This window comes from Falco punctatus (assembly GCF_963210335.1).
Source record: "Falco punctatus genome assembly, chromosome: 8".
Taxonomy (NCBI): Eukaryota; Metazoa; Chordata; class Aves; order Falconiformes; family Falconidae; genus Falco; species Falco punctatus.
This window is the reverse complement of record NC_137588.1, coordinates 61,936,538-61,960,080: the sequence shown is the minus strand read 5'-3', so window position 1 is coordinate 61,960,080 and position 23,543 is coordinate 61,936,538. Positions and strand designations below refer to the sequence as shown.

Here is a 23,543-nt window from a genome sequence, read left to right as displayed (position 1 = left end):
TCAGTGGCAACCCCCCTCAGCACAGTCCCACCGACAGTGCAGATCCCGGAGGGCTGCTGGATTCTAAGGCAGTATCATTCACCACTAAGGTTGGATCCTTCCATCTCATTTTAAAATTGCAACAAAGGAAACTTTTTTCATGTTCAAAGAGTTTTCCGAATAGAGGATTTGTTTCCACATGCACATCAACAGAAGCCCTAGCAAAGAAGAAACCCAATTATTATACCTGGCTGAAAAAAACCCAAACCCTGTACTAGACCACGTACTAAGTCGGCACACCTTTCTCCTGGTTTTGATAATCTGAAAAGAGCTACCCGTTTAAATTTCCTCTTCTTCGAATTCCAAACCAGAATTTTATTTTCTGTTTCTGATACTTGAATTTCAAGCATGGGATGGAATAAAACAACAACAAACACCACACTAAGAACATGTTTAAGAACACTTTCATCTTTAGCTTTTCTTCTGCAGTTTATTATATAAATTATGCTTTTAAACATTTAGAGCACTCACATTTCAGAACAGAAAACGTTTAGTTCCCACACTGAGATACTAGTGCAAAGAGTGGTTTATCTAAGTGCAAATAAGTTACATGTCCCCACTGACAGCCAGTGGATGAGGTTGTTTTTAAGATAACTCCTAAGTCCATAACTAACAATTATGTTACCTACACTAAAACTGCACACATTGTAGTCAGTCGAAATATTGGACTTTGGTTGGTAACAATCAAACACTCTGACAGTACAAACAAGAGAAGTACAATTTGACTTCAAGCAGACCTGTGAATTCACTGGGACTGGAGACCACCACCGTCATTTTTCTGTCCTGACTTTAGTTATAAGCAACTGGATGCCAAATGTCCTACTTTATATTCAGTTCCAATTATTAAAATACAGTAAAGCTCACATGCATGCAGGTATTGTATTCCAGTGAATACCACAGGTCATCTTTGGCACATCATAGACAGCACCTGAACACTGAATACAGAAATATTAATTAAATAATCTTGATCTGACAAGAGGATTAATGAGAAAGCTCAAAGATCCTTCCCATCTCCAATGCCAGTAATTGCTGCTGAAAAATTTATTAAACCAAGACTGAAATACAGCAATGCCTCACAGCTATACAACACATACTAAAACCCAAGTTTAATTGAATACAAGCTAAATAAATCTTAGTCAACCATAGATGCTAGCATATGGGGCCACTGCAGTGAAATACAGGGCACTTTGTCAGAAGTAGTTATTAGTATCTTAGAAATCTTCATTCATTTCCCTTAAAGAACTGTTGCAATGTAAAAACAGAATGAGACGCGTCATAAATAACATCTTTATTAATGAATTTTCTTTTTCACATTCTTTAAAGTGATGTTTAATTGAAATCTGCATAGTCAAGAGTGGAAAAAAAAATTCATAGAAGTCTGACCCAAATGTGAATGTTGCTTCTTGTTGGTTTTTTTTTTTTTTTTTTTTTTTTTTTTTTTTTTAAACTTAAAGTAAGACTGGTCACAATCATAGGAACAAGCAAACTCCAAGAATAAATGACCAGGGAGATGTGGAGATGAAAAACACTCTTATTGGAGTATTTGTCTATAAATGAAGTCTTCACACAAAGACACACAACACCCATTCACATTCATGTGCACAACAAAACGTAAACATCAGAAGAAAGATACTTCCTCTACTGAATGAAATGAAACAGAGCAAGATTGTTTGTGTATTTAACCGAGTGTTGACCAGTGATTCCCACAACAGGAACCATTACAATACCCAGGGTGGATAAACACAAGGTCCAGATTTCTTCATGCCCTTATTACAACCGCATTTAAACTAGCATCCTACAGCAGGAAACATGAAATCTGAGTATTTCCATAATACGAAGAATTAACACACACTGTTAAAGCAGTACCACCTTCCTTTTTTAATTCTTAATACTACCATCCCTTTCCTTACTGCTCAGGTTATTCACAGTTGGCTGGACGAGCAGGCGAAGAGGACCTCTCAGTGCCCACGTAATGGCTCAGCCTGTGGAAGCGCAGCAGAACACCTCCACCTCCAGCTTCATTTCCATAAGCACAGGCACCACAGCCCCAAGCCTCCCACATCAACACCCCAACATGACTCTGCAAGCAGTGGTTTTAATATTTACACCATCTACTGATAGCTGTCGTTCTCTGCATTATAACCATCATCAGAAAAGAGCTAGAGAAAAAAAAAATAGAGGCACATCCCCTATGTAACAGCTGTCGGTAGTAAGGACTCACATGTTGTCCACACACTGGTGAGAGGCCACCTCTTACCTCCAGTTTTGATTTATGCAACAGAGACACTACTCTACAGCTGAGCACTAGTTTAAATGCAGAATTCTCTTACGTTGGTGATTTGGAAAAGCTATCCGATACCATCACTCTGAACTTCACCATGCACAAACTAGGCTTAACATTTTGCAATGATTGTGCAGTAATAAACTTCAGTTACAATTTACATTAGTTAGGTTCTGAATTATTCATCTTATTCAGATGCACAATCCAGGGCTGTGGGGAACTGATCATCAATATTCAATCACAGAAATTCAGATCTGGGCAAGGAATAAGTCTCATTTATTTGCTATAAGCCTACAGGCTTTAAATCTGAGACTCAAGCCCAGCAGGTCAAGAGAGAAAGGTATTTATGAAATCAAACCAGTCAGATATACATTTGCTGTCATGGATATGGGAAACAGAAGGCCTAAAGTATTTTGGAGAAGACCTACAAGGGCGAGTAAAAGGGATTCAGTAAAAACACTCGTACCAGTACAAACTGCTGCAAGGGGAAAACAAACCACACAGCAAAACTCAAACCCATCAGGTGAAACTGTGAGTCCAGGGCTGAAACCCTACCTGCATCCAACAGGTTAGCGCAAAATATCCCCAGCACACAGAAGCACCAACCACAGCTCCATGCCAGCGTCAGCCAGCATCCACAAGATGTTGACAGACACATGCACATCAATACCCCTTCTTTGAAAATAACCTGCTTTCTCTTCAGGGAACTAACACACTCAAAGATGGAGAAAAACAGAAGTCTGGAAACAAGGACTGCAGATAACCAAACGTTACCCCAGAAATAACCCACCTGGGCAGTCAGCAGCTAGCTGCCACACTGGCTAGGTTTCAGGGCGAAACCACAGAAAACAATCCATCTTGTCCCAATTCAAAACACCAAAAATAAAACTGGCCGATTGGGTGTGGGCTGATAAATTTTCACAAGCAGCAATGGCAATGGTTTTTTTTCCTGGCAATTTCACAGGCAAATCTTCTAACAGACCTCTAATCAAATTAAATTAGGAACAGAATATTTAGTGCAATGGTAGTCTTAATTTCTTCAGGAAAAAAAACCCTGTTACTTCCTGTGTCGCTTCAGGGGTTTCATTCAAAAGACCAGTAGAGTAAGACCACTTTTGACATTAGTTCAAGATTTACATCAGCAAGCTGATTTACATTATTTGTACTTTTTAAAGGTGGTGGTTATAAGGGCATTGGATTACACTTTTCTTTTACTAATACAAAATCCTATAATAAATGCAATTTGGTAGGCTGAAAAAACAACACCTTACTCTAACATACAATGAAACTACTTTGTAGCCTTCTGTGTTTCAGGAAAACATCCCACATATTCAGATCATCAGGCAGCCTCACTAATTAAGACACATTAAAATGAAACATTTTCCATTACAGTTGCCAAAAACTGGATTTAAATTTATTGCATGACGTTGCATAAGAAAGTGTATTATTGAAAACCGTAAGGCATCATGCAATTATCCATCAGCTAAATTATTTATTATTCCTTGAAAGATGGTTATATACTCTAAAGTTATAAAACCAGTTTCAAAAAAGTACATAAAAAAATTTAACATAAGCATTAAATATTTTCACATGTTCGTAGTTTTTAGCTGTTAAAAAGTGCATTCAGACATACTATACTGGAAAGTTGCTCTGACCAAAAATGGTGCCGAAGACTTGTTAAATTAAAAGCTGCAAAAAGATGTTGTATGGGATTAGAAAGCGCACAGGCTGTGGTACTTAAACTTACAAACTCGCTTGAAATAATTTCTCAATCCTTACACTTAACAATTTAGCATACATGATATAATTAGCTAAAAGTGTATTTTTATAACTAAACAGTCAAATGAATTCAAGTTACGTACACTGAGTGATCAAATAAGGAGTAGACTTAATATTCAGACATGGGACAGAATGTACTGATGTGATTTTGGCATTAATCAATGTACTGTGCCATCCAGCGGAAGCCTTCTCCGTAGCCTTGTCTCTTTAGCACACTGCACATGAACACTTCTAACGGCCTCGCGTTCAGCTCTTTCAGTGGTATACTGCCCTGCAGAGAGACAGAAGGGTTCCAAGTTACACTATCGTAAAAAGACAGCTACTTGACATAGACATTTGTTTCTATGGAATGCCATTATTTAACTTGTGCTGGATACTGGAACTTTGGAAAATAAACTCATCTAAAACGTGCAGATGTAGACCAGGGTCACTCGAGAAATACACAAAGCCTATTTTCACGTGCATCCGTATTTGGAGAGGGTGAAGTACATGAAACCAGAATGCAACAGCAAGCCTGTGGACAGAGAATTTCAGAGCTTGTACTTGGTTTTCAGACACAGATGCCTGCTCTACTTCTAATAGCTTTCCAACCAGATAAAAACAGCATTTACTACCAATTGTAGGACTGACCATAGCAAGAGTGCAAGTCGCTTGCAAGATCAGCAGCGATAAAGCTGTGGCTCAACTGGAGATTCACAATGGTATTCATACTTCATAGACTATGTGCAGTGTTGTAAAAAACAGGGCAAGATACAAGGAGAGGGGAAGACAGTAGTAACAGTTTATAGCCCGTTAACACCAATTCTAAAACTAGCCTGTGCAACTCTCAAGTAGAAAACCAGAAGATAAACATTTGTTCCTGCTCACCCTAAACTGACTGGCATTGAACTTAAGGGAAGCATTTAAGAGTGAATAAAGAAGAAGGAATTGCAAGGCCAGGTGCCCTCCTCAGCAGAGCCATGCTGCTGGGCGTCTGATGGGAGCTGGGACACAGGCCTCACTGGAACAGCTTTGTCAGCTGCAGAGGTGTCTTTCCAAGGGCAAAGGACAACAAAGCAACTTGTTTCTAGTGCCCTGTATCCAAATACCTCCTATGAGTATTACACTGTATTTACTTAAAATTAAGAAGTATCACAAAGATCCATAATAGAAGTCTGCCTTGTTGCTATGGATGCCAGTAGGAACTTTTTTTTCCCCTCTCACAACCTACAAACTCAGACTTGTACAATAGTATAAACCTATTTCTAAGCATCAGGTAAGCATGTTAAGTAACAAACTGTACTAAGCCCACACTTCAAATGAGAAAAATCATGTACTGAAAGATTTCACCCAGTTTCCTCTTAGCTTCTCACTATAACTATAGCCTCTCAAACCTTGCTAATCATTTAAAAATACTGCACAGGAAAGTTGAAGTATTAAAATGATCCTAAGTACAATTAAGTTCTCTGAAAAAATGTAGCATTGAATATGACGTAGAAGAGTTGCAGTCGAGATACATCCAACACACACACACACACACACACACACAGAGACTCTGGAGTTCATTCCATATGTGGTTATTATGTACCAAGTACTTTATACATTAAAACCCATTTATTGTGTATAGCTCTAGTGAACATACAAGTAAGGCAAGCAAACTCCCCAACAAAAAAATGCCCCAAAACCAAATATACACATACCCCAACAAAGAAAGAAGTATTACCTTTCCTGTTGTCTGGCCATACAGACCAAACATCTCTCGTAACCTCTCTTCACTGATGGCTTCGGGTCTGTCAATCTTGTTACCAAGAATTAGGATAGGCACATTAGCAATAGTTTCATCTGTCATTAGTGACTACAAAGGAAGGAAGAAAGGAGGAGAGATTAATTTAGAACACAGAAGGTCACATTGCTACTACTCATGTCCAGGTGGCAGCAGAGCACTGTTGGATACTGGAATTTGAGCTTATTTTGTAGACACTGAAGTTAAAACTTTCAAAAACTTATTTAAACTTACATCAAGTTCTTCTTTCGATTCAAGCAATCTTTCATGATCTGCACAGTCCACCAAGAACACAATGCCATTAATTGCAGGCAGATAGTTTTTCCACACTCTGCGAGCTACAGGGAAGATGTGAATTAAAAACAAAAGGAAATTACCCCAAAATTTAGAGTGAGGCACATCAGTAAAAAGCAGCAGGGACTTTTTTTTTTTTTAGTCTTAGCTTATGTTGCCGGTCTTCAGGATGTAATTTCATGTTTTACAAAGCTTGAAATAATGGAGCAGAAGTAATCATTACTTTTACTGTTTCACCAATATCCCAAATGCACACTGATGTATTGAAACTTTTTAATGTTTCCCAAAGAATTGTGTCAACAAAGGTAAGTTGGAAGCATAAAGCTTAAAGGTAAATGCAAGTAATACAACGTACAGAATACTCTTCAAAATACAGATACCAGTCAAAAATTTCCACTCTACTGCAGCTCTTGCCAAATCATTTTGGGTTTGTGATAAGCAGTGGAGATGGACAAAAGAGCAATGGACATTTTTCATGCTGTCAAAGAGAGTATGGGAAGTCAATCTCTGCAGCATGGTCATATTTCTGATCCGAAACAAACAAACTGTAGACAACAACTCAATTTAGTGAAGTGTGTTGATATATTTATTCTCTTACCTTGAGCATGTCCACCCAGATCAAAGGTAGTGAAAGTCATGCCAGCAATTGTCAGCTCTTCTGAAGCTAAAAATACACAGAATTATGTTGTCTGTGAAGATCACGTAGTGCACTGGAATGGTCTAACCTTCTAATATGTAGATTTTACCTTCTCTCTTGGTTCTTTTCAGCATTTTGTCATTCAAGAAGCAAATCAAGAATCATAATTTTCTCTCAAAATCAATGACACGTTTGTTTAACAACAAGATGTTATTAACCATAAAACACATGTGAAATATCTACCGTGCTAACAACAGCAGAGAATATTCGTGTATTATTTATTCCTACACATTATACAAACAACAGTTGGCTCTGGCATGTGGTTTGCCACAAAGAGGGCATTTCATGTACAACTCTGCTCAAGGTTTCTCCTCTTCGTGTCTTTCCCCAATTTCCCACCTCCTTACTGGACTTGACCAATCCAAATTTTTAACTTGTGTTGAACTTTTTTTCTTCTGCAAGGCTACCAGGATAACAATTACACAGCAACCTCTGAACCAAAAATAAAATAATAATAAAAAAAAAAAAAATCAACGCAGCGTATATAAATGCTGGTTTTCCAGTTACAGAGAGAAGCTGCTCCCAAATGCTGCAAGCCCCAATTTCCCACAGTTTCTGTAATCTAGACTCTCAGGTCCATGCCTGTTACTCTCCTCTTTATTTTAAATTTAAATAAAATTTAAGAAAAATAATTTATTTATTTCAAATATTCCACATTGAACTATCCTACACATTTTCCTGGACATTACTTGAACTACCTACAGATCGCAATCCCAGAAATTATTTTGTTTCTTCCCTATTACCCTGTTGGTCATATGATATATACTCAGATCCTGCTTTTCCTGCAACACTTCAAATACTTTCTAGCTACAGAACTATCAGATCAACTTACTGGGGTGTAACGTGGGGACATGTTGTCCCAGTCTGTCATCTTTGAGCATGTGCAGCAGTGTAGTTTTTCCAGCATTGTCCAGTCCAAGAAACACTAGTTTGCCTGATTTTTTGTACAGTCCTAGAACAAAGAAGGACCTAGTGAATAATCACTTAAATCAGTACGAGTTCATTTCTAGCGCTAGAGATGATTTTGCTCCCAGGAACAAAGTGTTACAGTCATAGTACAAAATACAGACCAGCCAAGCACCTCCATGCACTTGATCAGTGCCCTTTAGCCATGTTCTCCTGCTCGTACAAACTACATTCACACTTGCTCATGTGCCTGCTGCACTGTGTGTACCACATGCAATTTAAAGGATACTTAGCAGGAGAGGTAGAAGTACACAACTGATGTAACTGTGTGACTCATGTAACTGCATTTAGGTTATCTTAGGAAAACTGCAGCAGAACAGGACAAAATTTTGCCAGTGTGTCTTACTCTGCCCCAGCAAAAGGATAGTTTTGCTCAGAGGTGGTGGAGAGGGGAGCATGCAGGTACAGTGCTAACAGCAGGGTCTGAAATAGGGACCTGAACAGAAGGCGTTCTCTTCAACTACCTCAAGTTACAACAAAAATACTTCTTCGAAGCAAAAAGAAGGTTCAGACCTCAATCAGTATATTACAGAAATTGGTTTCAACATCAACATTTCATAATTAGCACATGTATGAATTATTTTATGTTGGTTCATATTATTATTTTGACAAAAAGTAACATTCACCCATACTCCCAGCTAAACTGTATGGATATATCCTGAATGGCATCAATCAGGATAATTCTGAAACACTCACTGTCATGTGATAATGCTTTCATAACAGGGATAAGAAATTTTATTTTCACCAATTGTCACCTTTATAAAAATGCCTTTTCAATATTATTATTTTTACCTCTACTTGCAATCCCAGCAAATGGAACAGTTGCTGTGAAGGAGAGGAAGGATGTTCAAAACAAGAACACCATATTTTCTTAAGTTTGAGATCAAAGGGCAACTCTCTTGTAACTTGCCAACACTACATCCTATGCCAGGATTATTTTTCACTGCTTCAAACTGATCGACATTCAAAGTGAAACATTTTAAAGACAAATTAATTTTTTTTTAAAAAAAATCACCTTCTGTACTGAAAAAACTACAGAAGTAAGAGTCTCTTAACTTTGCCTTTTTAAAGCATAAAATCTTCCCTTATTCCCTCTTCAAAGACCTGTGGCTGGATACTACGTGCTGCATATCTCCTCAGGAACCAGTGCTGACTCCACAGCCTTTACGAGTGCCAGAGAGGGCAGAACACTTAGAGAATGAGAAAATACATATATGTATATGCCGAAATTACATTTCTTCAGAAGTAAAACTGAGCTATGTTCCTAATAGAATTATCTCTTCTTTCTATGCAAAAAGAATTGCAAAATACAGCCAAATATTGCAAGGTGGGAGGTTTTAACATTGCCAGGATCTTTGACTAGATAACATCATAGTATTACAGCACATTGCAAAATGCCAAAGACAAGTTTATTTTACTACCACTGTGATGATACAGAAACATTTTGTGAAGTACGCAATCAGATTTTACTGTTTAAACTCAACCATCCCATGACTGTGGTCCCTACACTTAACTGCACCTTCTCCTGCAAGCACAACTCGCACTGCAAACCGTGCGCCAGCACCTGCGCTGTGCCTTGAGGCCACAGGCAAAAGGCTGATGTTAGCCACCCGAAGGGCGCGCTGACAGCTGGCCTCGGTCTCCCTACACAAGGAGGATAGAGGGCAGAGGGAGCCAGTAACACCAGTTTCTGGAGCACTCATTTTTTCTTCTTACCGAACGCGTTGTTCTCATACATGTTTTGTTTGGTGGGATTTTAAGTGATGCTGTTGCACAGGTGGCTGCCTGGACAGCCCCACTGACGCCACGGTGCTACAGGGCATACATGCCCCGGCCTGGCCGGCCTTCACACGCTGCTGTTTGCTCACCTCTGCCTTTAAGCTAATCTCTGGGATCGCATTCCAACGGGACACATTATGTAACTTGCAGGAATTAATATTCCGTAGTATTCCTCAGCTTGTTGCATTAATGATCCTTATTACCACAGATACATGAAGTGCCTTCAACAGTTCTTTCAACTACAACAACCTTTACTTCCCAAGCTCACCCTCTCACATGCCCAAGAACATACTAACTATTAAACTACAGAGTAGAGGAGAAAGTATTAATGTTTACAGAGAAAGGAGAAGCGGGCAAATATTTTCATATATTAGTTTATGTCACAGGAGAAACTCCAGTTCACATTCACTTTACAAGTTAAACAAAATTCTACTAAACCATAGTAAAACCATAATATTTTTGCTACTCTCAGCCTGGACATTCAGGGGCCTTTGCTCCCAAATCAGGTGCCGCTGCTTTCTCTGTAACATTTCATACTTCCCAGGTGTCTTCCATAGAAACACAAGACAAACAAGCAGCAATACTTCAGCTATTAGCTACACCAAGACCGGAGTTTATATATCTATAAAAAGATTCTTTATGCATTCTAACAGTATATGTGTGCAAAGATGTACTTCATAGAAAGATCTTATCAGCCTGCTGACGGGGCAGCACAGGGAACAGTGGGGAGTTTCCCAAATGTTATAATCAGCCTTCTTCAACTGTAAATAAAAACACAAAGAGAAAGTGTTTCTTCTAGAAAAAAAAAAAAAAAAGGGGGACACACTGAAAGTAATTCTCCTTCCTACTTCAAGCTCCAGAATCATTCACCAGAATTAGACTTTGCATGCACAGAAATGGAAAAGCAGGCTTGTGCGCAGTAATCACTGCTCAGCTAAGGGAGAGGAGATAAGAAAGATTAGTCAACTTAGTTAAAATTTCACTGGCTAATAGTTCGATAGTAGGCCAAGGGTCTAACATTCAGTGAAAAAGTTTAAACTTTCAACTGATAAAAGGTAGGTGGCACAGCTTGCCATGATTGCTTAATCTCAAATGCTTTTTATCTACTTCAATAAAATCCTCTGAACTTGTAAATTGTGCCTTTTACCTACATGATCTGCGACTTCTGTTCCTTTTTTTAGTATCCTAACATTCCTTTTCCTCCTGGTTGTTTTGGGGGTTTGTTTGGGGTTTTTTCCCCTCCTGTTTTGCACAAAATAATATTTCCCCTTGGATTAATATGGGCTGCAGACTCTTCTGGCCAGGGAATACTTTCCGGAGGCTCTTCAGAAGACACCAGTGAAGTTTCAAACTGATTTCAGTGACACCAGTCACAAAATAATGCACTGCTGACCATGGGCAAAAGCTTCAATATCCAGCACTGATTTTTTGTAAACAGCTCCTCGATTTTGAAGTAAAATCCTCACATGTAAAAACTGAACTAAAATAACCAAGTTCAGTTCTTTACAGCACAGAAAAATAATGAGAAACTCTGCAAAAGTCAACTGAATTACACCAGCTTAAATGTAGTACAATTAGAAAAATCAAACCTATTATGTTCATAAAGGAAAACGTGGTATTTTCAAGAGGTTAAAAGATTAATGTTAGATTGAGTGGAGAGCATGCTTTAGAAATACTCAATATTGATAAGTGAAATCTTTGTTTGAGTATTGCTGAATATACACCAATGCAAATATTATTATTTAACCAGCGACTACGTTTGAAGATAACAGAAATGAACAGACATTTTATACACGGATATCAGAAAGGAAAAACTCCAAACAATAAAAACTTACCTAAAAACTGTAATACGCTACTGAAGCCACTGTAAATCCAATCAAATATGAAGGACATAGCTGAACCTTAGAGTCTGAAATAAACAAAAAAAATAGAGCATTTAAGATCCATCAGAACAGCACACTAAACACTTAAGATATTTACAGATAAAAAAAACTTACCCAAAGGTCTGGATTAAAAAAATAAACAGTTTAGTTTTGGTAAGCCATACCAGGGACCAATTAAGTGACCCCACAACACATTAAGAAAGTTAGCGTAGAAATGGAAAGCAGAATCCAGACCTTGTGATTCAACAACAAAGACCTTTCCTCCCCTTGGAAAATGCTATGTAGACAGAAGTCTTTGCGAGAAATATAAATAATTTTATCTTAAGTATGATTTGGTGGAGATATGTGATGTTCCACTAAAGATTTCAAATGGGATCTTCACATAAACTTTTTAACTGGGAAAATGCGGCACTTTTGAGATGGCTATAAAGGATGTCAGTGCAGAGGCAGTGCTCCAGCCACCCTTGGGAGCTGCTGGGGTTTGAAGCAGAGGCAATGAGGTTTTGTGAAGTTAAATCCAGAGAGGTTTGATACCAAATATACCTCTATTGTCTGCACAGAACCTGTTTGGCTTGTAATGGGAAGCAAGTACTTCACACAAAGCACTGGAATTGCCATTCAAAAGACTGTCTTCCTATGCTATCCTGCACAGGCTGCCACAAATTAAACTTTAAATGCAAAACTTTTTGAAGTTTAAAAAAAGGACTTTAGAACATCATGCTTCCCACCAAATTCCTTCAGCCTAGATTCAAGAACAGAAGGCAGTGCTGAGAGCAGCCAGGATTACTATAACCAATGCTCTAGTTGTGCCATACAACCATCAGCCAACTTCAGCTGACCATCACAGGCAGGACAAACCCTGCTGCCAGGACGAAGCCCTGCTACTCCATAAATAACCCTTCTTTGTGGTATGGTAAAAAATGGAAGGCTGCTATGCTCATGTCTGGAAAAGAAGCAAGTGGCCAGGATGGACTGCACAGACTGATGAATTCTGTTGTTCCTGCCCCAGAAAAAAACCCTCTGCCACCAAGGGCAGGGCTGCTTCTGAACCAGCGGTCACAGCGGAGGTGTTGGGGAAACCTAGGCACACCTTGAGTGCTCAGGAGGAACAGCTGCTACTGCCAAAGTGATGCTTTGGGGTGCAAGAATAAAAACATCACTAGGTTCACTGCACAGCCACAAGCAATTAATTTCTCAGATTTCACCTTAATTTTCCTCATTATCTAAAATGAGGATAATCATGCTGAAAGCACCAGTTTGACACAGTGAATTAGTATCCAGCACAAAAACCTCTTGAAAGACTAAAGGGCAATATCCTTAGAAGCATTTAGCTAGCTAATTCCTGCTGGAGCACACAACCCCTGCTAATATCAGGGGACACTGAAGTCCTACTGTCCTCAGAAAACTGGACTGCACAGCTAAGTGCAGCTGGCAGAGACATCCACATCACTGCAGGCTACATTGCTGCACTGGTTCCAATGGTGCAGCAGTGGCCTGGGGCACCACGAGATGACTTGAGGGCAGCTCTGACCCTGGAGCACAGCACACTAGGAAAAACACAGGTCAGAAGCAGAACAAAATCCACATCTCAGCAATTACACTCATGACAATAAACAGAATTTCTCCTCCACGCAACAACAGATATATTGTGGAAAGATATTTTAATTCTGTTTACTTGGACTGAAACATCTGTTCAAATGATAAAGCCTAGGAGTCTTGGTTTCTCCACAACTAACCCCAAAACCCTTACCCACATCCTACGTTACTCTGAACAGCTCACCAGCTGCAACAGGCACAAATTTTAAGAATACAAGTACACTTGTCAATGGATAAACACCCAGTTACACAACTTCATGACTGAAACTGTCCCTTGCATGGCTAAAAAGCAAAGGTCAAGAATATGCAAACATGGCAGAACATACACGTCAGCAGATTTATTTATTGCTTGAGCAAAATACCGATCGAGAAAAGCCTCTATGGGGCTTAGAAAAATGATCAACTCAAGTAACCTGTAAATCAGGGCAAACAGTATGATGTAAGAGAAGCGCTCAGATTACTGAGGTGAGAATAACTTCACAGCACTTAGTTGTATTAACCTTTTCCATCTATTAAACTTATGAATAAAGAAAAACAATATTTATGCATTACAGAAAAGACTTTAAGGGGCAAGATTCAAATCATTCAAGCAATAACACGATTATGCTGCAAACATAGCTGAAGTAGCATTAATGCAGGCTAGATTTCCATTACTACAAGAAAAGTGGTGTTAGAAACACAGCTATCCAAATACACCCAGAACAGGCTCTGTATCAGCTGGCAGCACCTAAAGGAAAATACTTTTAAAATGAGGAAAAAATGGACAGCTAATTGGAAAGGCACACTGGTAATATTTGAACAGAGATATTAAATCTACTCTTATCACACAGGAAAAGCAACTACATAATTCACAGCAGCATGAGATCAAAGCATTAAAAAGCTGCAAAGGTTCTGCATCGGTATCAAAGAGTCATTACGCTGCTAACACGTCAAAGTCACAGAGCTATGCTGAACTAAGGGGAGAGCAGAGCCTGCTCGATATACACAGACTCAAATTCTCAGGCTCATGTTAAAAATACCATGAAATCAGAACAACGAAAACTCTGGCAATTGCTGTTCACTAGCCACGATGAAGACAAAAATACTATTTTAAAGTTATTTCAAAGGTTCCCTCGAAAATAGCCAGTTGCAAGTAGACATAAGCTCTTAACGAACTAGTTGTACCAGATACAAGACAATCTTTTGATACCAACTATTTCTACAGACATCACCAACTTCTCTCTCCTTAACAAAAATATGAAACGTAGTTTTCTAGCATCACATCATCAACAGATGGTTATCACTTCAATACATCTCTAAGAACCCTGGCTAACATTATTTCAGCAGCAAAGTATCATTTGGTAACTGTTGTGGAGCCTTATAAGCTACTCTATAGCCCAAGGAGATGGATTTGCTTACTGAAGACCACTTCTCACCATGGGGATGCAGAATTCCCACCCAGTGGCTTTGGTAACATCTTGAGCCAGCCTCCTAAAGGGAACATCACTGACAAAGGACTAGCAAGCAAACTCACTCTCATATTGTCTGAAAAGTGTTATTTACACATACACACACGCTTACTTTCAACCTCCATCTTTCTAAAAAATCATTTCTCTTCCCAACCAGTTAGAATAGCGCTTACTACCAAAGCCTGTGAAACTCTGGGTAAGAGAGGATATCAGTCTTTTAAAGACAGCGTTAAATGCCTTCACGGAATAATTAGAGGCCAGCAACACCCAAGCTGAACAGCTCTTGCAGCAACACTGAGCTGTGCCTGGGTGGGTACTTTCAGTGACGGCCAGGAAAAAACCTCTGTCCAACCGAACTGTGCCAGCCCCGCGTCCCAGTTAAGTCTGAAAACAAAACCTGCGAGCAAGAGCTTGAAGGCTACTGTTAAGGGTGTATTTGCGGTTTTTCAGGTAGGATCTAAACACAATCACTTACAGTTATAATTTTGCATATGATCATTTTAACACCAAACATTACCACAAACAAGAAGCATCAAAATTTCTTAGGAAACTCCGTGGATAAACCAGTATCTGCCTTCTACAGTACAACTCATTCCATGAGATAAAACTGCACTTTGATGTAGTACTTTAAAAGTTGAGGAAATGGACAGCGTTTGAAAAGGAGGTAAGAGCACAGATTTTCTTCAGGTATTTTAATCAGGTTTTTGATAGCAAGTCATCTTCGAGATGCCAGAAGTCACACTGGTCCATTACTGATTAGGTAGGAAACCAGGTAGATTACATGTTGCATGGCAGATAAATTTAGTTATATAGTATATTTAGTTATTTAGCTCCAAGACAGCCTATTTAAGTTTAGCAAGGACCTTCAGCACATCTGAAACAGCAGTTTATCTGTGAAAACGGCACCGCAACAGGCACATGAGCTCCGAAGGCACCTAACGTGGCCATCCAGCCACAGCCTGGATCCCTGCAACCTGCTGTCAGAGCACAGCCCGACCCAGGGCCCACTGCAGCAACTGATGCAAAACTGTTTAGAAGTCTTAATTACAGCAAAAAATAACACCGTACAGATCGGAACGGGCCAGCCGCAGGTTACGCGGCAATACTTGCGCCACCATCCCCCACACCGCAGACCCCTGCTGAGGTGCAACCAGGGCCACAAACGGACAGCCCAAGGCCCGCCGCAGGTTCACGGGCCGGTGCCCCCCTCCCCCGCTGCCCCCCGGCCGCAGGAAGGGGCGCCCGCCGCAGGCCCAGCCCCAACACACCGCCCACGGGCCCACGCAGGCCGCGGCCGCCCCAGGCCCGCAGGGACCCCCGGGCATGCTCTGCCGCGGGCCGGAGGCCGCTCCCAGCGGGACACGGGGGCGGCCCAGCGCACTGCCGAGCCCGCCCGGCCCCTCCGGCAGGTCCCCAGGGCAAGGCCGGGGCGGCCCTCACCGCCCGCCACACTCACCCGCCGCCGCCGAGCCTGAGGTGCGGGCGCTGCGCTCCGCCGGCACCGACACTGACACCCACACGCACCCCGCGGCTGCGCCCCGCTCCGCCCCCGCGCGCCTTCTTCCGGGCCCGGCCGGCCGCGTCCGCAGGCAGCGCAGCTGGGCTCGGCGCAGCGCTCCGCCCGGCCCACGGCCGCGGGGCCCTCCCGGCACCGCCTCCCCGCCGCGGGCCCACCCGCAGCGCGGCCTGGCCCGGCCCCGGCCCCCTTAAGGCGCCAGGCTCCGCCCACTGCCGCAGCGCGCCGCTCCCGGAAGTGCCACGTGTACGCAATGCGCCTGCGCGCGCCGCCCGGTAGTTCCGGTGCGGGGCCGGCCCTTTCCTCCTCCCCCGAGCTGGGCCGGGCGCCGCCAGACGGGCGGCACCGCCGAGCCGAGCCCAGCCGAGCCGAGCCCAGCTCGCCGCCATGGCCCAGCCCGCTAGGCCTCCCGCCGGCTACTCCAGCCAGAATGGTGCCGGCCAGCAGCCCTACAGCAACGGTGAGTGTGGCGGCGGGCGAGGGCCGCAGGGAGCGCGCCTACGGGGGCCGGCTGCCACCCCCCCGCGCTTCCCTGGGCCGCCCGAGGCCTGTCCTCCCCGGGGCGGCGGGGCAGGGGCCGGTGCCCGCGGGCGGAGCGGTGGGGAGGAGGTGCTCGGGGCGCCTGCGGCCGCGGGCTGGCTGCTGGGCTGGCGGGGTTACAGCCCATCGGAGCGGTGGGACGAGGGGGCCGTGGCGGCCCCGGGGACAGGTCTGTGTCCGGTGCCCTCGCCGCATCCTGGACAGCCGGTGTCCCGAGAGAAAGCGGAGATGAATTGGAGGAAAAAACCAAAAAAAACACACAGGAAAAAAGTGTGTAGCGGTGAGCGCCTGCCCCTGCGACCCCGGCGGGAGCGGCAGCCGGCCGGTGCGGGGACGCGGTACGGGCAGCGGCAGCCCGGGCCGGGGGCGGCGGTACGGGGGCTGCGGGCGGGAGCCCGTCCTGCCCGGCGTCGCGCTGACCAAAGCGCACAGCTCTTTACCGGACAAAATAGATTTCCCTTCCAATGTTTTTTTTACACACACACACACACACACACACGACAAAACCATCCCCGGTTATTTTTGTGTGCGTGTCTCGTCTTATCAACGGACCGCAGCGCCTTTCGGCGGGGCTGCGCGGCGGAATGTGGGCCGGGGGGCGCCCGGGCCACCCCCACTCCCAGCCCTGCGCTCCCCGGCTCCCCCAACGCCCCCAGCCCTGCGCCCCGCCGAGCCCCCCCCCCCCTCCCCGCCGCCCTGCGGCCGGCCCAGCCTCTGGCCCTTTGGACGGGCTGTACATGTGGCACTGGTGAGCGCTGCGGGGGGGCGGGCTGCGCCCAGCCCGGTGTGGTTTTTTTATCTTGTCATTCACTTAAACCCGATACTACCCTGTGTGCTGCCACCTGGGAAAGTCGGTGACTTTCTCCCCCTTAAAATACATCTTTTCCTTTTTAAACGAGATATTGGAGATGAAACTGAACAACTTGCTCACCAGCCTTGTAAGCTAGGAAGGAAGAAATGCAAGGCCAGCCTTGTCTCCGTATCTGTTTTCTTTGCATTTGTGGAAATCTGTGCTGTTGGAAGTATTTACTGATTTCGCATATACAGACAGCATCCTCTGGACTCTGTTTCTTAATTATACACTTATGTGTCTCGGTAGTTGTGCTGCATCATAAGCAATTCAGTTATAATGAGATCTTTTGATTTTTCTGCTTTATGCACGAGTAATTAAATGGTTTGACTTGTCTTCCCCCTCCACCTTCAGAGCATGCTTATTACTTTTCCTCAAAGTCATCTGCAAAATGACATTTTACAAACAACTGTATAGTTGCTTATAGGGTCAAGAAAGTGGGAAGCGTACAAATCCAGTCTGAAGAGACAGCCTCTGTTCTGGAGAGCTCATGGGCTAAGCAGGGAATGTACAAAGAGAGTGTTAGCTAATGGAGTAATCGAGTGGGATGATTTACAGACTGGCACCGCTTTATGTTTGCTGATTTCCATGTAGTCAGATTAAGCACATAATGAAAGTTCTGGAGAGGCACTCAGAGGAGGAGGAATTTCAGGCTACCCAGCTGTCAGGTGTATGAAAAATAAAGAACTGAAATTTAGAGTTACGCAAATACAAGGTAATAAAATTAAACAGTTGTTATGGTATGTTAGAGATAAGGTTTGGGTTGCTGTCCTTTTGAATAAATGTGAATATTCAAGCATGGACTGTTCTTCGTATTGTTCACAGTATAGAGATATATTGAGAAGGTGCTGTGATCCTTGATCTTTGCAGTAAAAGCAAAAGTGTTTTTACGTTTTAAAACAGTCTAGAGGGTATTGAGACACTACTGCGGTACTTAGAGTGGCCTGTGAGGAAAGAAAGCTGTCAATAGAACAATAAATTGTTAGAGAGCTCTCAACTTGTTGCTTGCTTTACTGTTTGCAGGTAACTCCGAGTGTCCAAGAAGGCAGTGAATTGTCACAGCAGCACTGTGTGCTGACCAGGAAATTGTTTAGCATGGAGCATCGGGTTGCTTAGCAACAACCTTCCTCTACTTTATTTGTGTTTTTCTTTTAATAGGACCAATATTCCGTATTCATTTAGCTGCAGGTTACTAATTTGCTTTCCTGTTAATACATCTGAAGTGCAAACAAGAGGGAGAAGCAATTACTTTAGAACTGTCTTGGTCTCCTCGTGTGGTACCTTAGCATGGCAGTTTGAGGCTGTGAGATGCTTTAGAAGCTGTTGGGTTTGGAAACCAATGGGTTGGAGTGAGCTGAAGTGGGCACTGGTGGTGACCGATCCCGTGGCAGTCCAGTTGGGATGTAGCTTTTCAGTGTCGTTATCCTGGTGCCTCCCTGGAGGTTGGTGAGGTTGTGCCTGGTGAAAGCGATGTACTAAACTGGCTTGGAGTAGGTGACAGTGAAATGTATGGCCAAAAACATGACTTGAAGCCTAGCCTCCCACACTAATATTTTGACCCCTCATTTCATAAAATGATCAGGCAATGTTCATATATATTCTGGTGCCATTCCTGATCCCTTAGAAATGTTAAATGGCCGTGTGTTCCTGCAGAGCTGTCTTTCACTATTAAGTAGGTGTCCTTTCTTGTATTATTAACTCATCTCTGTGGTCTTTGAGTGTCGGTTGTGTCGCTGCCATGCAGGTGACCTAGCTCTTCAGTCTACGCTGAATTTCTTGTTGGTTCTTGGCTTCACGGAGCAGCGCAGAAAACCAGCAGCGGTGTTTGGGGAAGGCTGGCGAACCTCTGTGCTCTCTGATAAGCCTCAGTAAAGAGGTCAGGTCTAGATGGATACCTGGCAACAGCAAAACAGCAAGTCCTGAGAAGTTTTGGGGCACTGTGAAGCCTTTTGGAAAGGGTTTGTGCCCCTCAGTGCTGTTGCTTTAGCAGCTTTATGCAGGCTTGTCTTGGAAACATGAATTGTGCATAGTTCATCGAGACTTTTTGTTATGCTTCCGACTTCAAAAATAAAAGTTGAAATTTGGAACATTGTGCTGCAGTGAATTTGATTTTACTCTTTAAAGCAAAGTGCCATAGAAAATACCAGGTCGGTCAGTTTTGAATTTCACCTCACTTATATTGCTTTATCCTCAAACTTAGCCCTCAAGCAGGGAAAACAGTGCGTAAGAGAGCAATCCAAGTACTCTGATTCCTGCCTGGGCTAGAGAGTCATGCTTGAAGGTGAATAATCAAGTTATGAAATGAATTTGTGTTTGTTCTTTGGTTTTTTGTATGGCTTATAGTGATGTTGTTATCTCAGTGTACATGCTGATGCAGTCAGGAGACTTGGCATCACATAAGAATTCATCATTCTTAGAGTTAGCAAGTTTAATTTACAAAGGATTTTGCAAACTGATTGTTGAAAACACATCTGAAACACTGCAAGGTAATTTTCAGAGGTGAGTCATACTCGTTAGCATTTTCATCTTTGCAAGCTTTTTGTTTAGTTGCTATTGATTTTAGAGAATTATTAATTACTGAGATTTATGAGCAACGTGCTAAGGACAGTAGGGTATAACTGGATTTCCTAACTGAATGAGAAGTAGCATATTGAGATAAATGGGAAGAGGCTAATGTGGTGTGTACTTTTTACGCACAAATAACAAAGGCAATGAGGATGAGATCACTGGCACTGTAGTGCTGCCTTGGCTATGTTCTTAGCGTGGATATGTACGATATTCAGTGAAGTAACAGCTGCCTGTGAACCGTAGCCTAAGGCTTTCTAGGGAATGAGGAGCTCAATGACTGGTGCAGTATTTGCCCTAACTATGTATTTCAATGCATTCTGCGTTTAGCTTAATTTATTCTCAGAAATAGCCAAGTTCAAAGTTATTTTAACTTGGAAATGTGAAATTTGTTGCCTTTTGAGATTAAACTAGAATGTTGCAATAGGAAACCAGCCATCTTTGTTTTAATGTTAAATGAAATTCTGTGACTTCATTGTGGTGGCAGCTGTTTCCAGTACTTGTATGGTAAATGTATATCTACTCTCCAAGCTAATCTCTCTGGCATGTTTTCGAAAATTTAAGTATTGAATGCTACAGGCGTTTCTGGTCTGGAAAATCAGGTGCTTTTGTTTGTCTAGGTTCAAAAAAATTGTCCAACTAACTAATTCTGGAAATCTGGAAAATAGTACAGGGTTGCAAAGAAAACAGTATTAACTCAAACCCATGAAGAGGATCTTTTCTCCTTTCAGATGTTTAACTGTGTATGTGGAATGTCTCCAGTATTCAAACTGTGTGTTTAGGGGGTGAGGGGAGCCATAAATGCAACTGGCAAAATTCATTGGAAAGCATTTTAGTAATTTTTAAGGAGTCATGGCTGGCTGTGGCATGCGTTATCTGATGCGTCCTGCTCAGAAGGATTTCACTTGGAACACTTATAGTATCCCTTCAGAATGTCCATTTTGTGACAATGGTAGGAACAACCTGTAGTAGTAACTGCCTTGGTTGAGGCCTTACTGCACTGGAAATCTCATGTTATTCTGTCTCTTTGTGTTCCTGTGTGAAACAGAAATCTGATGATAATGCTCTTGCCAGTGCTATTCAGAGAGTTGTTAACCTTTTTTCAAATGTTTTTTTTTATTCAAATGAAGAAAACTTTGTTCAGCTGTACCAGTCAACAAATACATAAAAAGCACAACTAACCGTCATGGTTTAGTCTCCTGATCGGTGAATTATTTTGTAATAAAATTACCCTTCATTCCATGTTTGTGACCAGCTGGCTGCTCACAAGCGGTATGTGTATGAGTATTTCTCTTACTAAAATTAACTGCAGAAACTTTCATAGTTTAACTCCGTCACTTGAGAAACAGCATGGTGACCTATGCTGAAACTGGCTGTTCGAGTCTTTGCAGTAAGCTAAAGTTTATATTGATGTCAATTATCAAGTGAAACTGAGTTACTAGGTAGTGGATGCTTCCACTTTCAGTCTGCTTGCTTGTACTACTGCCAGCTGTGTGGGAGAGCGTTCCTCTTTAGCTTGCTTTTGGGTGTTTCTGAAGATAGAAATAGTATTGTATATGAATTTCAGTCCAGGAGGATGGATTGTGCTCAGACACTGGAATGCTTGGTGGATGCAAGGCTACTATAAAGGAAAACAAAGATCCAAGTGTTGATAGTAAAATACTACCAAATTCATGCCCACTGCAGCAGTACTTCTGTCACACCTAACTGTTAAAAAAAAAAAAAAAAAAAAGGGGAAGATGGGAAGAATCTTAAGGAAGGAGATTCCCAGGAACATCTCTTATTTTCAGAAGTGACACACCATGCTGACTTTCTAAAGAGTTTGTAGTGTTTTTTCTTCCAGGTCCTGTTCAAAATCAGCTGATGCATTCATCAGATGGCCAGGGATACAGCCCTTCGGTTCCAGGATCGTATTCGCATCAGACGCTGGTGAAGGTTCCTCCACATCAGTCTTCTGGACAGTATAACTATAGTGGCTCTCAGAATGTTTCTCAATTAAACAATTATCAAGGACCTGGGCAGACTTTCAATAGACCACCAGTGGCACCTTTCTCTGGGTCACCAGTACAACAGCCAGGTCCTGTTCCACAAGTGCTTCTGCCTGCATTGCAAAACTCAGCTGCTGTATCATCTGCTGGTAACTTTCCTCCTGGAGCCAGCCCACCAGTGCTTTCAAACTGGCAGTACAGCCAGACTCCTGTGAGTCAGCCAGTTGGGTCTCAAACAAGCCATTTGGCTCATGTGGCGGGGACAGGGTCAGCTCAGCCACCATCGTCATTATCAGGAAATACAAATCCTCCGGGAAGTTATAGATATGCTGCTTCTCCAGGAGGCCCTCCGCTTCAGAACAGCTTTATGAAGCCAGGTAACAATAACTTTTTGATATTGTACCAGTGTGCGGGTCTCGGTGTCCTTTTTAAAAACTGAATACAGGATTGACTCTGCAGCGACATGGAACGCTTGTGGAATGAGATTATCAAAGCAGATACTTCAAAAAAATGCACGTCACAAATACTGGGGTGGTTTCTTTGGATTAGAAATTGAAGCTCTGTGCACAGGTCAGGCATTTCAGTTGGCTCAAGCAGGTATCACCTGAACGGTGTCTTGTTGTTTTGGGAAGCTGTGTGGGTAATGCTGTTTCTCTGACCACGACCGTTTTTGGGGTGGCTGTTGGAGCATCAGCGTTTTTCGGTCAAGTGGGGACATCTGGACCTCACGGTTGAAAACTCTAGTCCTATTTAACGAGTGTGATCTTTTGCAGTGTAAAGCTTGTCAGCCTTTCTGTTAACCACTTGATTCAGGTACTTCTCTGAACAGCCTCAGGTAGTTGCAAACAACTTGAGCACAGCCTGGAAAGAAAACTGCAAAGTGTTCTGCCCATTGAAATGGAGGCCTGTTCAATGGAAAGCTTCCTCCCTCCAAACTTGTAATTTTCACTATTTAATAATAATTGTCAGTCTTTGGAAAGTACTCTGAAAGCATGAGACTTCTGTTCCTGCTCCTTGTCCGCTGGTATAGGCAGTGGTGAAAAGCTTTTCTAACACTAAATGGCTCTGTTTTGCAACTTGTGATTATTATGGAAACAAAGTTAATACTCACGTTTCTCTTTGCCAAACTGCCGTTTGTTGTTACAGAAGTTTTTGTATTGGAACATGCAAATAGGAGTTATGTACAGAAATATTTTCAATGTTTAAGCAAATTATTTTTTTTGGTGAAGTGCTTTTAGCCTCATTAGAGATTTTTCTTGATGCTAGTTTTTTGTTACATGCCTGACTAATTTTGGTGTGATGTTCAAACTGTCTTAAGCTTAACTATTCATAGGAGTTTATTGGAATAAACAATTAGTACTTCGGAGTTAGTGAGAAATATGCTGAGAAATTTTGGAAAATGGCATGTGAAATGAGTGAGTGTCTGGAATAAGAGAGTTCTTACATCCATTCAGTGGTGAATCCTCCTGAGCAATTTCCGTGGTAGTTTTTTGTGGAACAATGATCACTTTCAAAATCAATTTAGCTCATTTGGTGACCACGCTCGTTCTTAGAACAAAG

The 23,543-nt window shown here is 42.3% G+C and overlaps 2 protein-coding genes across 5 annotated transcripts in view; one reads left to right on the top strand and one right to left on the bottom strand.

Moving 5' to 3' along the window:
- Window positions 1-1,433: 1,433 nt before the first annotated feature.
- On the bottom strand, window positions 1,434-16,183 carry SAR1B (secretion associated Ras related GTPase 1B). Its single transcript, XM_080400438.1, has 7 exons — window positions 15,981-16,183; window positions 11,433-11,506; window positions 7,685-7,804; window positions 6,754-6,819; window positions 6,096-6,199; window positions 5,802-5,933; window positions 1,434-4,370 (listed from the first exon to the last, which is right to left on the bottom strand). The coding sequence occupies exons 2-7, from the start codon at window positions 11,488-11,490 to the stop codon at window positions 4,254-4,256; spliced, it is 597 nt and encodes a 198-aa protein (XP_080256564.1). The 5' UTR covers window positions 11,491-11,506; window positions 15,981-16,183; the 3' UTR covers window positions 1,434-4,253.
- Window positions 16,184-16,318: 135 nt separating this feature from the next.
- SEC24A (SEC24 homolog A, COPII coat complex component) overlaps window positions 16,319-23,543 on the top strand; it is a 26,508-nt gene continuing 19,283 nt past the window's right edge. For 2 of the 4 annotated variants that reach the window (XR_013930190.1, XM_080400428.1), the window contains exons 1-2: window positions 16,319-16,500; window positions 21,824-22,360. Coding sequence is in view for 3 of the 4 variants with exons in the window: in XM_080400428.1 (XP_080256554.1) it covers window positions 16,428-16,500; window positions 21,824-22,360 (610 nt within the window). In the remaining variant the exon portion in view is untranslated. Of the gene's footprint in view, window positions 16,501-19,803; window positions 19,930-21,823; window positions 22,361-23,543 lie in introns of those variants that run through there. The other 2 variants (XM_080400429.1, XM_080400430.1) reach the window with 2 other exon arrangements.

Coding starts and splice junctions, on each gene's coding strand:
- SAR1B (XM_080400438.1), bottom strand. CDS start 11,490: ATGTCCTTCATATTTGATTGGATTTACAGTGGCTTCAGTAGCGTATTA. Junction 6,820..7,684: donor TGTCCCCACGTTACACCCCA/GTAAGTTGATCT, acceptor GTGTATTTTTAG/CTTCAGAAGAGCTGACAATT. Junction 5,934..6,095: donor AATCGAAAGAAGAACTTGAT/GTAAGTTTAAAT, acceptor CTTCCTTTGTAG/TCACTAATGACAGATGAAAC.